The sequence below is a fragment of the Pocillopora damicornis genome, chromosome 1 (genome assembly GCF_964200805.1).
Source record: "Pocillopora damicornis chromosome 1, jaPocDami1.2, whole genome shotgun sequence".
NCBI lineage: Eukaryota > Metazoa > Cnidaria > Anthozoa > Scleractinia > Pocilloporidae > Pocillopora > Pocillopora damicornis.
In genome coordinates this window covers 30,265,363-30,286,636 of record NC_142670.1, presented here as the reverse complement: position 1 = coordinate 30,286,636, position 21,274 = coordinate 30,265,363, and the positions used below count along the sequence as shown (strand labels likewise).

Sequence of the window (21,274 nt, the reverse complement as noted above, 5' to 3'; positions counted from 1 at the left end):
CTTTTCTGTCCTTACCATGTTTTTACGTTGTCTGTGATTTATTACAGAACGGACGCATGGCAACATGGAATCGATTTATTCAATACTGCATTTCTAAATTTCTCTGTCCTACAGAATACACTGCGTTTTGTAATCCCCTACTTGGTCAAGAAAGCATCGCCTTCCTCATCGGCAATCTTAAGACATATTGCTAAAGAGCTGAAGATGAACAGAAGGGAGATGCTGTTGGAGAATTTCAAGTTTATTTTTTCTTTCCTTGTGAGAACATGTTCAGCATCTGAGCTAGAGAAAGCTCTGGGTTATGTACAGGTAAGTCAGTGTAGTATACATTTGGGGACCTACAACTGGGTGCAAGCGAACAAATTTTTTGATAAAGCTTGGAACAAAATGACGAATCAATAGGATATTCGTACTAAATGAGCTTTATGTCCGTCAGATCTCGAGTTTCCTTTTCCTAACTTTATAGTTGATGTCAGGGGATTTAAAAAAAAGAGGCCTAAGAGAGGCCTAAAAAAGGTCTCGAGTTTCCTTTTCCTAACTTTATAGTTGATGTCAGGAGATTTAAAAAAAGAGGCCTAAAAGAGGCCTAACAAGGGCACTAAGTAGCACTCTCACTACACTTTAGGATTGTCATTAGATCATGATAGGCTAATACCAATAGCTTATCGCTACGTCAGTCATAGTCACAAATCGTGGGGTCGGTTACTTGCTACACACTGATTTTAGAGGTAGGGAAGGTGTTTTTGGGGGTACCGATTTGAATGGGTTCAGAAACGACAAATTTACGGAACTGCTCAACCAAATATTATTATCCATTAAAAGGTGGGAGGTTTTATCAGAGCTCATTGACTCCCCGATCGACCTATAAACTTCTTGCAACTGGGAGCTCTTATCAGAGCAGCGCCATCTTTATGTCGTTGTTTCCAAAACCTGTGGAGTTGAACTCTGTTTCTTAAGTCTGCTGAACAGGACAGGAAAGTTTTTCGATGTATCACTTCGCAGAAGGTACTTATCTCTACTCTTTTCTGTGGTAGATTCCTCACAGATTGTGTGTGCGGATATTACGTTGTTACTTTCCATTGCAAACTACATTAAAATCTTATGTGGTATTACTCCGCAAAGAGAAAGCATTGGGACCGGGTTCTGTGAATACATCTTCTTCCCTACTCTCTTGAAATTTCTGGGCTATTGCAGCTAGAAAGCTGTACTCAATATGAAATCCTCTAAAGAAATTATAACTTTCTCTCACCCTTCAGGGTGTCCTCTGAATTTCATTTGCCTTTGTATACAAATCAAGACCAATGGTAAGGTATTTTTCGAGTGAACAGCTTTTTTTTTGCTATATTTTACAAAATCTCGATTTTACTTGGTTTCCATTGCAACCTTTGCCATAGTAACGGTCAACCAACCAAAGTTACATCACCTTCCCAATTTTTTTTTTTAATTTGGTTGAGTAGTTCCGGATGTATTACTGAAAAGTTATTGAAAACTTAACTATTAGCCGCCCCTAATAGCAGGTCACTGACCCACAATTTGTGTCTACAACGAACGTAACGATGATCTCTCGGTATAGTGCTATGATAATCTGAGGTCTGACCTTTTGTGTTTTGGAGCCTCTACGAGGTCGACTTTTGCCGGCTTTTCCTTCACTATTACATGTAGTTCACTTCTAAAGATTTCTATGAAACTTACCATATCTTTTTTCGTACTGATTGCGTGATAGTTGTTTCTAAAATTTTTCCTTTGGATTTTCTGGGCGCGCCTGGCCAAAAATACTTTACTTGCACATGACCGATGTTTGATCATTACGTTCGAAAGACCAGCATGCAATTCAGGAAAATCAGCATACCTCCGGTCGCTTCATGCAATAGAAACCGAGATAAGCTCGGGCAGTAATGCAAGTCATTCTCTAAAGCAGACTGACCTTGCTGGTACAGGATATGTTTTGTTATGCGTTGTTTATTTCAGAAAGAGACGGATGTAGAGCTTGGTAGCCTATTGAGATCGGAGGCCCAGAGTGTTTATAATCAGCTTTTACTGTATCTAAGTGTTAGCTACAGCAAGGTGTTTAGTGGACTGGCAATGCTGGCCTCGAAGGATGACACTTACTCTGGGCCAAAGGACCTTAAAACTGATCAACATCTGGTAGGGGCTTTACTATCTAAGTGTTGTTGAAGCCAAACCACAATTCATCGTTTATATAAAATAATGCTAAGAGAAAGTCAGGCTACGATCTTCAATCGGCAAAAGTGTAAGACCACTCTTGCTTTTTTTGCTATTAGCAACAACAACTTCTTCAATCTCCTCCCTTCCCCATACCAACAGGGAAATAAAGGAAAATATTACGGCGACGGCAAATAAAAGATCTAATGGTCAGAACAATAGCTCAGCACGTGCGTTTAAAGCTGTGTTCATTTTTAGCTGTCCAATGCAAAACAACAGCGTGAAATCACCAAAATTTGCGTGGTCCGAAAACAGAAACCCCGAAGATAAATTATTTAATTTTCCATTTAATCAAAATATAAATTCATTTTTTATTTGACGTCTTCCTCGCCGTTGCCAACCTGATTGCCCAAGGTCCCTAACCTGGCTTAAAGGGAATTCCAATAGAGTATACTGGGATTTTATCATTTATCTGTACGTCGCAGTGTGATTAGTCCAGAAACTTGCGACTCTCTTTCGACCAAGTAAATGTAAGACTTAAACTATTCGTGACCTGGTCACCCGTGTTTTTCCGACCTTCAAGCAAATTACTTTTACATACTCGGTGGGCGTGTCCGAAAACTTAGACGGTAGACGATAGACGATAGACGATAGACGATAGACGATAGACGATAGACGATAGACGATAGACGATAGACGATAGACGATAGACGATAGACGATAGACGATAGACGATAGACGATAGACGATAGACGACAGACGATAGACGACAGACGATAGACGACAGACGGTAGACTGTAGACGATAGACGATGGATTGTGTGACAGAACATAAACACGAAATTCAAAATTGTCACGCGATCTCTTGGCTCCTCTTCCTTGTCCTATTTTTCTTCGCTCTTATCTAGATGTTCAGAAAGGTGCTTTCGCAATCAGAAGAAAAATGAAAGAAAAATTTTATTTTCCTCATTTTCCCATAACAATATTTGACCGTACCATGAATCTTGACGTTTTAACCAAAATTAATAGTTTGTGTGCAGAATAACACCTACATTTTCTTCCTCTAGGCTAATTTTCTGCAATCTAGACTGCTGGGTATCCTGGCCTTCTACAACACTGTACTTCTAACAAACACTGATCTGGAAGAGAAGAGATTAGCTCTTCAGAGTCTCACCAAACTGATGCAAGTGATGGGGCGGAAGTACATCACTTACGTACGAGTGAAAGTCATGGGTATCCTGCGGTTGTGTCTGAGATTCCAAGATGAAGGCTTTCCTGAGCTATCGTGTGATGCATGGGAGAACTTTGTGCGGAATGTTGAACTCTCAAATCTTGGGCCCATGCTGAGCCAGATCATTGTGACCCTTTTACCATATCTGAACAAGCTTCCAGCAAGAGTCACACAGATTTTCCACTTTCTGATTGTTGAGAACAAAGCTGCTCTACAAGGTTATTTTCATGAGATCTATTTTCTACCCGATATTCCCGAACTACGCCGAGTCAGTGCAGTGCTGAGGACGTGTAGTGGGAATGCTGCCAAAAAAATGGACTTGCGAGCTCAGTTGAGACAATCCCTGAAAGGAATATCTCATGAAAGTGTTGATGTGCAAAGGCATGCATTGTCAAAACTCAAACAGCTGCTTCATGATAACCAGGTAAATTTTGCTTTTCAGGCTTTTCCCATCCAGATCGTCGCATCTAAAACCTTCAATATTGATCTTACACCGCTAAACAAACCCTCAGTTGCTCATCCCATCGGCTCTTTTTCTTAAACTTCTGAGCAACCTGTGGAACCTGCGGAACCCGTGGAATACGATTTTTTTTAAATTAATTCCAGAAAAAAAGTTTGATCAATATCAGTGTCAAAGCAATTGGGCACCTACTCCACCCCTAACCCAACAACAGTCTACTGATAACAATTAGGGTTGATGGTGGGTCAGGGAAGGGATAGGTTCATAGTTGCTCGGACATTGACATTGACCGAAAAAGTTCAAACTGTTTTTTTTAAAATTTTTTTTTTATCTATTGCTCAGCTGTTTGATGCGCCGTATTTTCGCCGACCCGTTTTTCAAAAATTCAGCCACAGCTGTGTACTTACATGTGTGTTCATACATGAATTTGTCCATGGTGTTCTTTATCTTTTTCCAGGCCACCTTACATGGTTATGTCCTTAATAATGAAACCGTCGATCCCATCATCCCGCAGCTTATTAGTGTGGTAAGAAACGATAGCTTGTTGACAATCCCTACAACTCCTGTTTGTAGTTTTAACCGGATATAAAAAATGACTTACATCGCATATGATAAGAGTTTTAATTACCATGGTATAACTGTCGATTTTGGACATTTTTCAAAATGCCCAGTTTTATTTAAGTGAGTCTTAATTCTTCAATTCCCCGCACCCAAAAAACTGACAACCAGAAATGCGGTGCGGGATAAGCAGACAATTCTTAGCCCATTTATTGAACTAACCAACTAATCACAAGACAAAAACAACTGTTTACACTGTTTAGACACCAAAAAATTAAACAAACTCTATACGTTGGACGCGGCCAAAGTAAATTGAATAAACAAAACCACTTATAATGACTGTCAATCATCAGGAAAGCACAACTAAAAATCGTTACGAGGAAATGGATTACAGGATTTCAACCAAAAAAAAAAGAACAAAATTTAACCGTCCGCTTGTAAAAATCCACAATGAAACTTGTTTACTGTTCAGCGAATATATACTTGCTAGTTTACATATCACACTTCTTTCCCATAATCTCACGCCGGCACTTAAAACACACTGCCGACAAATGCACTCGTGCTCGGGAATTCAAGAAACCATTTATCTTTTGTTTCATTACGCTTCGCTACATTCAGGCAAAGATAAATGAACAAGTATTTTTGTCAAAGATGCGACTTTTAACTGCACGACCGGTCTTGATTCTTATTCATAATCAGGCGACAAAATACACAATGAAACATAGAATTATGGGTTAGTTCTTGATTATCTGAGCTCAAATGATGTGTGTAATTTGCATCATTAATTCCCATGGCTGACCAAGAAATAATTCCTCTTAACAAAATCAATACAATAACAAACAGACAAGTGATGGGAATATAGAAAATTATCAGTTGGGGAAGAGTTATCCGAACTAATATCAGAAGAATTGTATGGCAGACAGTAAGGAAAATTACTAACGAGATCTTGAGAGTAAAAGGGTTAACATGATGTAGAAACTGAACAACATCTTGTATGACAAAGAAATTTTGATTATGAACAGCTCATGTCCAGTTGTCGTGTGACTGATGCTGAAGTGAAAATTCTTGTCGCTGAATGTCTCGGTGAGCTGGGGGCTGTCGATCCTGGCAGGTTAGTTTACATTTGATCTTGTTCATGTGTCTTTCTTCCCAAGCTAGTTACATTACTTCATACGTATGTGCTTAGATCTGCCACAGAACAGCACGCCCCAGTTGTTCGAAGATTGGATAATGTTTTCCAACGGATAAATTGCTAACCACTGGATACGTGTTAAGAAAATGTTCTGTGCTATCCATCGGATAGAGATAACATTGTCCACTTTTCGAACAACCAGGGTGGTTACTAAACCAGAATTGATTAGTTTTAATGTATACTCCGGGTGTGGCATGATGTGAAAAAGAATCCCTAAAAATAGACACACACCTCGCTATCATTAAGACGGTGTTCTTTTGTGTGCATTCTGAGAGAACCTTACTCACCGAAAATTCCAAGATCAAGCTTTGTAACCTTCACCATTTTTGTTTCGTCTAATTTATCGCTGATTTTCAGCCTAGTTAAATAGTACTTTAAGCATTGTTATTAAAAGATAGCAATTGCTTTCCTATGTCAAACTGATGAACCACAAAGTGCTTGTTTTTTGCGCCATGATTAAGATGATTAAGTTAATGTATTTCGTTGTTAGACTGGATAAGCTCACACACGATCCTGTGGATGAACAAACAGTTTTTGAGGTAATGGACATTTGCTGTATGCCCGTTTGTAGAAAGTGCTCCTCAAGTACTCAGAGACACACATTGCATGATTATTGTATTATGGAATTATTGTATTGTGGTCAGGAGCGGTGGCTCTGTTTGAAAGGTAATGTTTCCTCAGTCAGTGACACGAGCTTGAACGCTAAATTTACCTTGTCCAGAAACGTCCGGCACAGTATTTTATCACACAACGAATTTACGAATTATACTCAGCCGAATTAAAATATGGAAATAATTGTTGATCGGCGGAAGCTGGAACAGCTTGGCTTAGCGGTGATGAATTTAGCGTTACGGCCCAAACGCCGTGGTAGGGAGAAGGGAGGACTTTTCTTTTCTCTGCGTTCCTCTGGAAAAACTGAGTGGGAATGAAGTGAACGAATTTTCTTGGTATTATATTGAGCTCTAACGTAAGCAGTGCGAGGAATGATCACCAAGCCGATAAAACTTAGATGTTATTGCGTAATTTAACTTTGCATATCGTTATGAGCGTTGAGAATAGTGACAGAATTTAAAGTTAAAGCTTTGTTTTCTTAGAAATGATACTTTTGATTATTACCGCCTCAGGTATACTTGGACAGAGGCATACTCAGAATAAAATACCTCTGTTTAGCTAGTTCCTTTAGTATTTATGTAAAATTGATTTTTTTCTATCACTAAATCTGTTTACAGAGTGGTTGTGATGATAAGGAGTTTGCCGTTGAGCTTATTAATAAGCTGGTACAGGCCTTCTTAGCAGCTCATGATACAAGAGCACAGGTAAGAGGAGGCCACAGGAATTACCAAGAACAATTTATGATTGCGTTGCTTTTTCTTCACTTTTTCCAGCGATTAGTTAAGACCACCTGGGTCATCTTTTTTACTACAGCAATTTTCAATTGAGTGTCGAAAATAATCCGGAATTGCTTTGATTTTGCTTCACTTCGCTCTTTCAGTGGTCTAGAAAACCTTCATGCTACGAATCAGATGCAAAAAGATCATGACTTGGCCGTCCGCGTTTTCCCGCGCTTTAGGCAGTTTGGTTGTTCCTTATCGGCTAAAGTAATCGCATGATTAATTTTTTGTCCTCAGTCCTGAGAGAAACTATAAACGTTTCCACTGTTTTTTGTGATGTTCTTGTATTTACAATTTAATCAGAAATTCGTTTGGTTGTTTTAATGCACGTGCGTTATGCATTTTTGTTACCAGGACTGCTCTGCCTATGCTATTCAAGAAGTTCTGTTAACGTATGGCTGTAGTGAATCAAAGAAGGACGGGTGAGTGTTGTTAAATTTTACATAGCCCACCCTTCTGTATCGTTCTTTTAACAATCGCTTTCAGCCCAAACGACAAGACTTTCATGAGATACAGGTAAATGTTGGTTATATGAATTGGTCTAAATTTTTTCAGTGAAAAACGAAAATAATCCGAGATCGCATTTGTTTCGCTCTCCTTTCGTCAGTGACAGGTTCAACCCCTAGATCCCTAAGAGCCGTTGACTTCTTTTTTATCCTAACAGTATCACTCCTGAATTAAACATCAAGGTCACGAAGATAATAGAAATGATCACCAACTAAACACACTCTCGATTGTCACGTGAATTCTCCTTGTCAGCTCCTTAAGAAAATGCATAGAGAACAGTATGGACAATATGCTTTTTGATGTTAGTTTGTAAAAGTAAAACTCATGATGACTTGATCTGTGGCGTTTACTCCCGCTACAGGCAGCTTTCCTTTTTATTGCTTTTTATTCATACTCACCTTGGCTGGCCCATCCTTGTGGTATTCTATTATTTTCTTACATTTCATGTTTTGGTTTTTTGCGGCACTAGATTAATCCGGAATTGATTGTAGAAATGATAACACGATATCTCCTTGGTTAGCAAGTTGTAATTAAATTGCTTTAGGTCTCTAAGGAAACGTATCAGGTTTTCATAAACCTTTTTACTCCACATAGGGCTGGCTATGACCTGTGGCAGAAATTTCCAGAGCATATCCAAGAAGTTCTTCGGCCTCACTTATATTCAAAGTAAGTAACATTTTTATTTGAAGAAAGGACCATCCTCTTTCACTTTTTTTTAACAATTTGTTTTTGCCTTAAGCAGTTATAAATGTCAAAAACCGTTAGTATGATTAAGATAATAAATTGTAAATACATTGTACTGTAGATATTAAAAAAACAATCAGATCGTCAGACGTAAATTTATATCTTTGGGTCATATTTGTGAACAAGTGGCAATTCGATTCATATCTCTGTAAACTGTCATCTCCTATCCTCTCTGAATTAAGTTCTTGTTCCAATAACAGATACCTTAGCTCCAGCACTCCCAATTGGTCTGGTCTCCCCAAACCGATCTACAGAAGCACTAAGGGCAGAGTGTATAATGAGTGGGTCAGCACATGGACATCATATATGATCACCAAGGTATGCTTTTAACAGATGCCGACTTTAAAGGTATATCTGTTGGTTTAGACCAATTTTGGGATGGGAGACAAATTGAATTGTTCGTCATTTACTCTGTTTTGATTCATTTGTTGGTCTTTTTTTAGGTCAAAGGCCAGAAACCATCCCATACATTCCAGGCTTGCAGTAAAATTTTTAAGGTAGACCCTGTTCGAGTAGAAAATTATACCGGTCTGTTTTCCAAACATGGAAACTTTTTAATTTGAAAGCGATCTTCGCAGTAATGAACACTACTTAAGCAGTAGTAAAATAAGGCCAGAAAAAAGTTCAGGCCTGTACGGGATTTGAACCCAAAACCTCTGCAAAACCGGTGCAGTGCTTCCACCAGTTGAGCTAACAAGGCGTATGATTTCATATGTGTAAAGTTATATATGGAAATTTCTGTTAACTTCTTATATTTTTGTCAGATGACAGAAAGTATGTGAAAATCTGTTAATCCTTTGCACCCATTGTTTTTGCAGCACGACGTTAAGACCGCGTTATTCTTGCTTCCCCACGTGCTGCTGTATGTTCTGTTGGATGGCACAAAAGAGGACGTCGAAGAGGTGAGTAGGAGGATGCACAATCAGCTATTAGCAGTCGGATCGGGGAAAAAAAGATAAAGAGAAGTTCAGCGAAACAATTTCTTGTTCGCAAAAGTATCTAACATAGAGAAAAAAAAACTGATGAAAGCGCAACTTGTCCTTAAGAGCTAAGAAAGTCTCTCTTCACTTGTAAACAGAAAAGCAACATAAGAGCCTCTTTCAAGCTCGGTTTTACTTACGTCATTTCATAACCAGGTTTACGGAGAGATCATGGCAGTTCTCACTCATCTCCAAAGAAACGAAGAGCTTCCTGCCCCATCCTCAGGTAAGTCTGCCTGAAAGAGCGCAATGCTCTTTTTGTGAAGCTTTGTTTTAAAGAATAGAATACCTAATAGTTAGCGCGCTGGAAGCTAGATGTAACGGTGCAGGTATGTGCATGTATGTGCCTAAGATGGCTTGTGTATAAAGTCCTTGAGAAAGGCACCTTTCTCTCACAGTTCTTCTCTCTACGCGGGATCTACCAATTTTTTTTCTTTTTTCCTTTTATGGCGGAGAATTCTACTAGGGAGGTAGAGGGGGGAGGGGGGGGGGGTGCAGTACTCTGAACTTTAGAAACCAGATTTTACTCCGACAGCTATTTATATCTGGCTCTATTAGAGTCTTTGTGTGTTTGAAGATTTCCGCCAGATGAGTGCTCAGACAATATTTTCCGCCTTGGATTATTTGAACCGTTGGGCAAGAGCAAAGGCTTACAGATTGGTCTTAAAGAAACAGTTGGTGACTTCCAAACATCGAAACAGTCCGTCAGTCTCAGGTACCTATATATCTTTAGCTTTCTTTTGTGGAATATGTGTCTTCGAAGAGAAGGAGCAATTCTCAAAAGAGAGGGATTTCGTAAGTTTTCTTCAAGTTTCTCTCTGATTGGTCTAGAAAACTTGTGTTCCTTCTCGACCAATCAGACGAGTGACAAGCTTCTAATTTCTCCTTACATTATCACCCTTAAATCAAATGTAAAGGTCACGAGAAGAGAGGAAGTGATCGCCAATTTAAGAAGCTCCTGATTGTCAAACAAATTCTTCTCGCTAGTACTGAGAACAGTGTGGAGAATGGAAATTCTAATTTTAGGTGGAGGGGCTTAACAGTGCTTGATTGTATATATTAATACTGTTAAGTTTAAAAATCCCGTATTTTCCACTAATTTACTTGCCAAGTTGTTATCGATCAGTTTGTTACGGGACAGTTTGTTATGGAACAGTTTATTGTCAGACAGTTCAATAAGCCAAGCACATGCAAAGTTAAAGTTGAAATCAACCAATCACATTCAAAGTTATAGTTTTAATCAGTTGTAGTTTAAGTCATTTAATGCAAAATTTCCCTTTCTTTCATAACTTGGCTATTCTTCTCAGAAATTGTAATTTTTATGATTACTTGGTGTCGTCTTATTCGGTCTGTAATCAAACTCGTGATCAACAAATGTTATCACTCGTACCATTACAGACCGCATTGGACTACACTCAGTCCTACTACCATTACAAAGTATGTGTTATGTATGAAGGAACCTTGATCAGCCTAAAATGTACTTCCATCGTGATGCTTTCATATCTTACGTTATCGCTCGGGTGAGGATATTCCCGAAGAAAAATGTCGTAACTGTCAAAGAGTTATATTTTCGGAAACTGAGCGGAAGTTTTCACCACACTTCGTCCCGATTTGACTTTTAATCAAGGAATCAAATCGTCAGTAAGTGTTACCGACAACAGCTCTATGACCGCTCCTACTTGAAAGTTGACATTACACATTCCGTCATGTCTTTCTCATTTCCGGGTTCACGGGAGGCTAAATAGTGTGAATAAAAGAATATGTAAAGTAAATACAGCCGAAAAACTGTTAATCGTAATAGTTCAACATGCCTATTATTTTATGCATTTCAAGGTATCCAAGATGAGCAAAAAGCCGTGGAAAAGTTCCTGGAAAAAATTCCCCAGGTAAATCAAAAAGTGGCTCACATCCTTTGAAGGATTTAACTTTCAACGGAGGCATTGGTATCACAATCAAAGAAACTTGAGAGTTTGTCTTGGATTATAAATTCACCACTTAATGATGCTGAAATTCGAAATTAGTTTGTGGGTGAAGTGAACACGTTCAAGATACAAATGCTTTATCCATGGATGGAATCTGTGGGAATTTACTTGATGCGGTTTGGTCGCCAGGATTGGGAGGAAAGCGAGTGAAATAAGAAAGGCTTTTTGATGTTTGTGTTTGCAGTAAAAGTAATTTGAAACCTTTATTGTGTTACAGGATGTGCTGGCCTACGCATCATTCCACTGCAAGGCATATGCCCGTGCTTTGATGCACTTTGAGGCATTCATCTCAAGTCAGAAGCAGGATGTCCACCGCCATTTAGGGTTTGTTCAGAAGCTTTACATAGTTTTGGACGAACCTGATGGAGTAGCTGGGGTTGCAGCCAGCAGGAAGCAGGAACCCACTCTCCATGAACAGATCCTCGATCAGAAAAGCTCAGGTAGGACCCAATGAAGTATAGAAGACTCCACAGCTTCGCGCTTGTAAGAAGCTAAGATGAGGTCATACAAGGTCATTGTTCTTAACTTGACCAAGGCAGACTTTCTTCCTTCAAGATCAATGAACAACAAGCATAGAAGTGATGTTGAAGAGAAAAATGTCAATTTGTGGATTATTAATTGATTCAATACCAAATTCTCCAAACTGACATCATAAGAATTGTATGGTAGATACTGAAGATGTTTGTTTTGACGTTGGTTGTTGAATTCCATGACTGAATAAATCCATCTTACAAATGTTGGTTGAAAGTGCAAACCATTAAATAGAAACTTGCACAGCAAATTTGTACCAGTATCTAGATAGGCATTACCCTAAGGCGTTAATTTTACAAAGCGTTTTCTGGTCAGGTGCTGTTTTAGTCGGTAGAAAGTGAGTTTAACTTTGAAAAGGATGAATCAACATATATTTTTGTGTTTAGGCTAGCAACCTTTCCTTCTTAAAAACTGTAGGAAAACTTTGTGATGTTTCCGCCCGTTATGAGAGAGCAATTAAAAAACGTTGGTTTAAATTTAAAAAGGATTAATAAAAAGATATTTTTATGTTTACACTAGCCTACTTTCTCATCTGAATGGTGTAGGGAAGTTGTGCGATGTTTCTGCTCGTTATGAGAGAGCGATTCAAGAAGAACCAGATGAGATTGGACATCACAAGGTGAGGATAGAGTTTGCTGAAGCTGGAATTAACAGTCTTTCATCTGTTTCAAAAACGAGTTCTGTTTCTGGGCAATTGCAAAGAATAGTTGACACCGTGATTTTCAAGTGAGGACAGTAAATTAATATTCATCATCCTAGGTAATTTTTAACTCTCAATTAACACTTTTAGAGTCGTTGCGAGTGTTAAATTACTAATCTTAGATACATGTTATCAAAGAGTCGCTGCAGTCCAGCTGTTGTAACATCGGATAGTGAAATCAGAGCTGGCTGAGGTTGGAAAAATCAAAGGGAACTTATTCTATACTTTGCCACACATTGGACCACATTTGTAGCAACTTTTCGCAAAGAGCAGTTTTGATTGTCATTTACACTATTCCTCATTCTTTTTCAAGGGTCTGTTACAGTGTTTTATTGATCTTGGTCAAGTGACGACTGCTCTCACTCATGTGGATGGAGTGGTTACTCGCAGGTTTGTTGAAGCAGTAACTCAGATGAAAGTCTGCGTTATGTGAACTGTGCATAAGCTGCATTTTATATTGCAAATTCATACTCCCACAGTGAGTAATCGCGCCTGATTTCTCACCGTGGACTCCACACTCATGGCAAAGGTATAACTCGAAGTTTCAAAGCTTTTGCAAGCCTGGTATTTTATTGGTCTCAGAGTTAATACTTTATTTATTCATTTACTTAATCATGGGCAATTCATGAACTATTTACAAAGAATTAAAAACTATTAATTATTATTGATTATAAGAATACTATTAATTTCACTATATTATTGCTTTCCATGAATACCGTGCTTTAGAGAGCTTCGTTGATTTTGTCGTTTGAACGACACGATGGATTCCATGCACCTAGCCTCGCGAGAAAGATTATTCCACGATGTGGCGCCACCATGACTAAAACTATTTTTGAAATAATTTGCGCGTGGTACATTAAGTCTGCGCTCGGATTACCTCAGGTTTTATCCGCTGTTAAGGTGTTTTGTCTTTATATAGTCTAAATACTTCCATAAAATGTATTCAGCCATTCATGACCTTCCAAGTGAAGCTACCCCACCTACTAATTTTTTTCTTATTATTTTTCTTACCACTCTCTTGTAAGCTGACCATGATGTGTTACTTTGTTTGTTTTTCTATGTTATTCGGTATCTAATGTTTTTTTAATTCGTTTATATTAGACCTGAATGGGAGAAGTCCCTGAATGCGTACCGTGTTGAGGCTTCTTGGAGACTAGGACAGTGGGACTCACTTGAAAGTTATCTTAAACTGGTATTATTCTTACTAATACAGAATGGAACTCCTATGTACAGAACTTGTACAACAGTAATGTGCTTTTTAGGCCACTTTATTTTACTTTTGCATTCCTTTTTTTTTAATGCGCTTATCTATGCAATTACTTAGCTTTTTTATGGTTATTCTTTCATGGATTTTATAATCTTTACTTGTATTTAGGAAAGAGGTGTTGGTGACTGGGATGTTGGATTAGGACGGATCCTGTTGGCTGCTAAAGAAAAGGTTTGAACTAAATTTTCGCGATGTGAATCTGTGAAGGAATAGTAATTGTGTTTTGGGTTTTGTGTCGACTATTACATCATTTATCAGCTTCTTCTTAAAAGGCGTTGGCCTCGTAGTTACTTTCCAGGAAGTTGTGGAATAAGCCCTCGACGTATCATGGTGTTGTGTTATTGGGAAGGGCTCTTTATTCGTACATTGGTAAGGGTATAAATGGCACTAGTGATCTGTCAGCGAAATTGAACCAAGGAATATTTATTGCTTTCAACAATCCAATATTCAAGTTATCTTGGGCGTAATGAGATATGTATTCAAAAGCGCCTCAATATTTGGAAAGATTTATTATCCTTTTCTTTATTTATTGATATCTATATTATTTGTTTTGTCACCAGAATGAGAATGAATTTAGACGTCAACTAAAGGTAGTTCGCAGTCAACAGATGGGATTCTTGTCCGCGGCAAGTATGGAGTCTGGGTCCTATCAACGTGGTTATGAACACATTGTGAGGTATACAGTGATAAGTTACTCGAAATAAAATAAATAATATTTTGATCTGCGGACGGAATAGAAAAGAATTTAAGCTGCTGTGAAAGAAATTGCAGATGAAAGGCCTGGAAAAATTAAGGCCTGAACGCCTCTACATGTAGAATCTCCTCGAAGCACGAGTTTTCTTGGGCTGCTTCCCGACGGTTTTTGTTAATCGCAGCTCAAATGCAAAGATCAGTTCTGTACACTGAATAGCTGTGAATATTGTCTAAGCCTTCATCTTGGTCGGAGCTTCTAGGGAAACTCAGCTGAAATTTTTCAAGATCTTCCTTCTCCATCAATTTGTGTGTGCTATATTTTTCCGTTTTAAAAATGCTCCGATTTTGACAACAATGTTCACTTCTATTTCCTTCTCAACCGAACGGAACGCTAAGGCTGCACATGCTTCGCGAGGTGGAGGAGGCAGTGCAGAGGAATTTCCTTGTAGCAGCTGATGGAATCGATACCATAGGCGTGACAAGTAGCTGGCAGTCACGTTTGCACATCTCACAGGTTTGTGACAGCAGTTCATCATTATTACAGTTTATAGAGGAGATGGTGAATAGGTCCGAGTCTCCACTCGGTCTCTAATCGCACATACGAGTGATTAACTAAATCAGACATCTACGAAGCGAGAGTCCAATTTGCTTATCAAGAATATGCTTACGGACAGAATTGGACGACACAAACCCCTGTTACTAAGAAATAAAAACTATGGTAGAAACACTCATCGATCAATCGTGTTCATCGAAAATAAAACATAGCAGCTGGCTTGTATGTTGTTTTCTTCTAATGAGAAAATGAACTTAATAGTCTCTCCAACTGCGGCCGTAAAGGTCCCGTACCGTCCAATTACATAGAGAGGTAAGGTAAAATGAGGTGCTCGGCCATTGGAAACACAAAAGGACAATATGGCAAGTTTGGACAACACATGCGTAAAAAGTATTTATAAAAACAAGAAAAGACGCGAGAATCTCGTTAAGTTTTCGCTATGGAAAATCTAGTATTTCTTGCAACGGTAAATTATGGAAATCTGTTAACTCTTTAAGGTCGTATGGTTCGTATGCAGTAGAATTATTGAAAGGTGATGTTATTCAGTGCATGACGCAGGCGTAATCGGAGAAAAAGAGCCCCTAGTGCTCCGAACAGGAGTCGAACCTACGACCTTCCAACTAGTAGTTCTTTTCACCGAGTATCCCTGTGACATTCAACGAATACATTATCTTTTACTGAAATCACATATTTACCATTCTCGTTATGTCATCAGCAGAATTATTGTTTTCTTATTTTTTTGTTTTTACTCAGAGTACTTTAGAACTGCTTGTGATATTTTAGTTATGAACCTTTTTACATTTCTTTTTTCTCATATACCAACTGAATGACCTACTGTAGACATCATTTCGCACAAGGGAACCAATCTTAAATTTGAGACGAGTTGTTTTAAAACTGTTACCAAGGTTAGTGTCTCCTTGAATTAAGAGTTAAGTTTTCAAAGAAACTGTGGTGCTGCGTCAGTGGGAAGTAATCCCAGATAATTTGGGGATATCCATTGAGTTGATAATATGAATTGGCCACGGTAAAGAGTCTCTAAAGCTGACGTTTGGAGCGTTAGCCCTTTGTCAGAGCAAACAGAGGAATTGTGGGTTGTGTGCGTGCTTATATGCCGAACATGGAGCTTCGCTATTGGTGGGAACATTTAAGAGTTTTACGGCTTTCCTAACTACCAGGCAGACGAAGTTCTAACGCTCGAAACCTCAGTTTCGGAAACTCTTTACGGCAGCAATTTTACATCATCAACTCAGTTGATAAAACCTAATTGTCCCCTTGAATAGGTTTATCAGCATATTGTTGTTAGCATTGGTTTTACTAGATATCTTAACAAGGGAATAACGTAAACGAAACTTCCATTTAACATTAATGTTCTTTCCCCTTCCCACTGATTTTGTCTTTCTCTGTAAGGTGTTTGCTGGAAACCAGTCTTCTACATTTTGACTATAGATTAAGACTGCTTTTATGAGCTGAAATTATATACCGGCAGTTGAATATATCACACAGCAGATCCCAGAGGATGTGAGGACGATTACCAAGACAAAGAGTGAAGTTTTTGAAATGATGTTTTGTGTTTTTAAATTGTCTTTAGTTCTGAGGAGTTACAGAAAGAACAAGGAAAAAGCTGGCTTCAAAGTGCAAAAGCAGCTAGGGTGTAAGTGTCGCTCCATTTTTTCAGTCAGTTGCAGTGTATTTAGGGAGTATGCTGAAGAGCCTCTTCGTGTCATTTTTTTTTTCTTTTAAAAAGACGGAATCTCTACTCTCGGGTTTGGTTAAACTTCTACTAAACGACCACTCCCAAGTTATTATCCTTGTAATGAATGTATCGGTCGACAGTTACTTCGAAAAGTGGAATTTACTCTTTATTAATGTTTTCTTGTGAAGAAAAGTATGATAGACTTCAGTTTACAAATGATGAGGACATTTTATTCTTTCCTTTAGAGCGGGTCACGTCCAAACTGCTGACAGTTCGCTTCTAAGTGCTAGTGCCTTCGCTTTGCCAAGTTTATGCATTGAACGTGCGAAATGGATGGCCAGCCAGGTAGGAACAGCGAATCAGTCTTCTTATCAGTCTTCTTATCAGTCTTCTTATCAGTCTTCTTATCAGTCTTCTTATCAGTCTTCTTATCAGTCTTCTTATCAGTCTTCTTATCAGTAAGATATTTACTTTGTGGATTGTATACTAGAAATGCAAGACTAAGGAGGGGTCGCTTTTGTTTCTTGATCACTTGAGAGTCCCGAAGCTCAACCTCTTCCATATGGCGACCTAAAGTCAAATAGCATTTTAGTCGTCAGAAAAAACCACATCGCCTGTCTTTCGGGTAAGCATTATGCCTGCCATTCGTTTTCGCTGATTCATGTGACTCAAGGCATATATAGAATTCGGGGAAGCGAGCAGAAAGAGGCATTTTTTTTTATAGAAGGAACAAAGGAGATTGAGCAATAATTTTAATTAAATATTTGTCCCTCTTAGACTTCAGGCCATGAAAACTAACTTATGAAAACGTCGAAACTGAATAATGTACATGACCGCCGAAAACAGATCACGAATTCGACGACTTATGCTAAACTCCCCGTCGCCAAAATTTTATTGTATTCCCCACGGCGACCAAAATAGCCGCTCCATATACAAGAATCTTGGAATTATAAACTTTTGCATTCCGTCACGTTTTTATTAGTGCCCTTTTTCGACAACATTCGATTACAAGAGGCGAGGGAAAACGTAAGGGTTCTATCACTGTACAGTTCCATGTAGAACATTAGTAATCATATTTGGGTGTTATCTTTCTAACTAAAGGGTTGGGTATCCCTTTTGTTTTGTCATAGGGTGATGTTCATAACGCTCTGATAAGTTTGCAACGGGCTGTCAGGTAAGCTCTGTAACATTTTGTAGTTATATTTGAAGAGAGTTTTTCCCTGTTTCCGAATAGTTGGTAAATTTGTAGTCAGTTTTAGGATAGCCACTCCTGTATGCGCAGTAACTTTTTGAAACACCTTGCTGGTACAAAAAACGATGTAGAAGGATTCGGGCAGAATAAAAGCTATAAATCCAGAGGTTATGAAAACAATATTCTCCGTTCGCTTTCCTAATTTGGATTAATTTTTTTAAAAAGTAGACTCAACACATCGAACGAAAGTTTAGAAAATTATGGAATAAAATTCACGGAATCACGATAAAACAAGATATTCCGCACTATGCCATGAGGCCTGGCAGATTTTTTCCTTTTCTATCATGATCAGGCGATTTCACTAGTCAGAAACATCCTTTCAAAATAAACATTATGGTTTTTGGTCTTATTTCTTAACAGTGAACAGTGGCCACATGGCAGCAGTACAGTGTCAGATGGGGGACTGGACAGATTCATCCATGCAAAGGTTGGTAGCTTTGTGGACTTCGCCTCTCTGTTTTGCGCGCGTGTGCTTCATTCCTTAGTTAGAGCGAGATATTATTAAAAGTCTAGCGCTTGTCTCACCTCGTGGTTCCTAGAACGAAATAATCCTCTGGTGCCCTCTTCAATGGATAACGATGGAATCATGTCGAGTGTAAGCTACGTGTACCAATGCTTTTTAGCGTTTCATGGTGTTGTCAACTTTTTCGTTTACATTGCCTGACGAGTTCGTGACAAGTTAACCTAGCAACCTCGCCTCATGCAAATTAGTTTACCTCAAGTTCAAACATCTCGGGGACGTTTTCGGGTTTTGGAAGCGAGGAAGCAAGAAAGTTTTGTTGTTAAAACCTGATATTCGGAGACCTTTTGCAGTGAGTTATTGGGTTTTTGACTAAATCTCGTTATACAAAGACCGGAATTATCACAGGAGCCGATGAGAAGGAAGGAAAATACACAAGAAGCCAATGGTAGCTTAAAGTTAACACAAACAAACTGTCTGAAGTGCGGGAAAACGCGATCGACTAAGGCGCCATTCGTTTTGGTTTGAATCTGATTGGTTGGGAAAGTGGCGCGAGATTTCCGGTCCAAACAAACAAACAAACAAACAAAAACTGAAAATCAAACTGGATAGAAAGTTTTAAGCTATGAAAAAGCAGACCACAACATTAACATTATTTTTTTCGTCCAGGCCTTGCTACTTATCGGCCGATGGATAGAGGAGACGGCTCATTATGCAGCTAATCGTGCCATTCAACAGTACAAGGTAATGTGATGCCTTTCACTTGGTCTTAATGAGTAACTTGCCACGTCCTAACACTTACGACCATCTTTTCATAACAAAAAGATACAAGCCGATAGTTGAATCGGTATTGGGTCACTCATTTTCAGATTGGATTCAGTAAATGCATCCCAACCGCTATTCAACCTCTGTCTCCTTAAAGACAGGTCGGAGGATTTGTTGTTTTTGTTTTTGTTTTGTGCGAGTCCTAAAGCTCTGCAAATTACTTTGATTGCAGTTTATTAATGTGTATATAATTGCCCTTACACAAATTACTCCTCCAATAGACCAGATTAAGACTTAATTTGAGTGTTAACTGGTTCTTGCTCATGTGCCTACATTGTGCACCCGTTTCTTTTTTATGAAAACCCTGCAGAGGTCATTGTTACCGCTTTTATCGTAGGAGGTGACTTCACTTCATGGTAGCTGGGAAAATGGCCATTTCTATTTGGGAAAATACTATGACAAGCTGATGTCAGCTTGTCCGGAAGGAGAAGAAAAATCGAACAAAGTTTATGTGTAAGTAAAAGTAATTTATGTGCTATTGGTATCGTAATTGTCTTCAGTTGTTTTACTCGCTTTGTTTTATAATTTATGTTCCCCGCCATACCATCAAGATCTACTAGAGGAAAAGCTGTGGTGTAGTTACCATGGTGACTTCCTCGACGCTATAGAAATCGCTGTCCTCTCTTCTGCTACCTTAACGACATCTACCCTGCATTATTGTTGCTCCGGCCTTTTAACCTTGTTTAACAGTTTGAATCTCTTTAATGCTTATTCTATGCTTGAATCATTATCTTTCCAGGGACTTCATTCCATTTGTTCTTAAACATTACGGACTGTCTCTTCAGTTTGGAAACAAATTTATCTATCAATCCATGCCTCGTCTCCTAAGTATTTGGCTTAACTTTGGCGCTACAGTTTCTGATCAAGGTAATGCGTCTTTATTTTAAAAATGAAAAAATCGATCAATTAAAAAAAAAAAAAAAAATTATGGATACAAATTATTATACAGCAGCGTGCGGGTTGGAGGGCAGCTTTTCACAATTGATTTTTCAATTTTTCTTTTTCATTAACTTCATGTAGATACAAGCTCACAATAAACTTGACGATTTTGACAGAAAGGCGCTTCCTTTTTTGGCGTAGAGGAACACTCTCTATGGCTCAAGAGGTTTCAGCATCTCTATACATATACTGAATTTACATACACTGTATACATGCACTGAATTTATTTGATATTCACCCATACTCATGCTTGAATCCATGGTAGTGTTGACGAGAAATGCACAATTGTTTCAAAACAGTTGATTGTTTAACGTGAGTTCCTCTGCCACAACTCTTTTTTTTTTCTACTGTTCATACCTTTGTTACTCACTTCAGCGACTGTTTCCCATGAAGCTCAAGTTAGTAGTTAGTAGTCCACAAGACAGCTACTTACGCCATGCCATGATGGAACTGTTTCTTGTTTTGAAAAGATAAATAATTTTGATCTACTGTGTGAACTTTGCTAATGTCGAACTTGCCAACATTTTTATGCTCAACGAAGGTCGACAGACCAAAGCATCTGATAGAGGAGGAAAGAGGCAAAAGTTGGCGGATTGCAACGAGGTTTGAATGACTTTTGTTCACCATCGTTACTTTTTCGGTATGGGTTATATTTTGAAACAATGGAAAGCAAACCGTAAACCATGAATGAAATTTAACCATGACGCCCGGTAAATTTATTAAGACATATCGTGATCGATTATTCCTATATTTTTTCTTTCTTGCTCTTTACTACAGATCATGTCAGATCTGACCAACAAACTGCCGGCGTACCAGTTCCTCACAGCGTTCTCTCTACTTATTTCTCGTATTTGCCATGCGAACCAAACGGTCTTTCATAAGCTCGAGGTAAGTAGCAGTGAGAAACTGGCTCAATATTGCCCTTCTCTATTCAGTAGTACATCTTCCGTACTGTTCTCTATCCATTTACTAAGGTGCTGACAAGGAGAATTTGTTAAACAGTCAAGGGCTTCCTTGGCTGGTGATCATTTTATTTATTCTTGTGGCGCTAATGTGGGATTCAGGGGTGATATGGTAAGGAGAAATTAGACGCTGGTCACCCTCAGGGGTTGAATGGTTAATTCACCATATCGTATAAAACATGATGTAGCCAT

At 38.6% G+C, this 21,274-nt stretch overlaps 1 protein-coding gene across 1 annotated transcript in view; it reads left to right on the top strand.

The window, feature by feature from the left end:
- The window catches only part of LOC113670487 (serine/threonine-protein kinase atr), a 44,808-nt gene that overhangs the window by 15,054 nt on the left and 8,480 nt on the right, over nt 1-21,274 (top strand). Inside the window, exons 21-52 of the mRNA XM_089208907.1 lie at nt 115-309; nt 1,969-2,145; nt 3,230-3,817; nt 4,311-4,379; nt 5,434-5,522; nt 6,094-6,142; nt 6,833-6,919; nt 7,349-7,416; nt 8,096-8,167; nt 8,446-8,563; nt 8,689-8,742; nt 9,064-9,147; nt 9,382-9,451; nt 9,803-9,940; nt 11,059-11,111; nt 11,425-11,647; nt 12,284-12,357; nt 12,752-12,828; nt 13,540-13,630; nt 13,814-13,876; nt 14,266-14,381; nt 14,795-14,912; nt 15,792-15,856; nt 16,540-16,602; nt 16,890-16,989; nt 17,775-17,818; nt 18,257-18,323; nt 19,026-19,100; nt 19,519-19,634; nt 19,921-20,048; nt 20,662-20,723; nt 20,898-21,008. Of these exons, the coding sequence (XP_089065033.1) occupies nt 115-309; nt 1,969-2,145; nt 3,230-3,817; nt 4,311-4,379; nt 5,434-5,522; nt 6,094-6,142; nt 6,833-6,919; nt 7,349-7,416; nt 8,096-8,167; nt 8,446-8,563; nt 8,689-8,742; nt 9,064-9,147; nt 9,382-9,451; nt 9,803-9,940; nt 11,059-11,111; nt 11,425-11,647; nt 12,284-12,357; nt 12,752-12,828; nt 13,540-13,630; nt 13,814-13,876; nt 14,266-14,381; nt 14,795-14,912; nt 15,792-15,856; nt 16,540-16,602; nt 16,890-16,989; nt 17,775-17,818; nt 18,257-18,323; nt 19,026-19,100; nt 19,519-19,634; nt 19,921-20,048; nt 20,662-20,723; nt 20,898-21,008 (3,504 nt within the window). The remainder of the gene's footprint in view (nt 1-114; nt 310-1,968; nt 2,146-3,229; nt 3,818-4,310; nt 4,380-5,433; nt 5,523-6,093; nt 6,143-6,832; nt 6,920-7,348; nt 7,417-8,095; nt 8,168-8,445; nt 8,564-8,688; nt 8,743-9,063; nt 9,148-9,381; nt 9,452-9,802; nt 9,941-11,058; nt 11,112-11,424; nt 11,648-12,283; nt 12,358-12,751; nt 12,829-13,539; nt 13,631-13,813; nt 13,877-14,265; nt 14,382-14,794; nt 14,913-15,791; nt 15,857-16,539; nt 16,603-16,889; nt 16,990-17,774; nt 17,819-18,256; nt 18,324-19,025; nt 19,101-19,518; nt 19,635-19,920; nt 20,049-20,661; nt 20,724-20,897; nt 21,009-21,274) is intronic.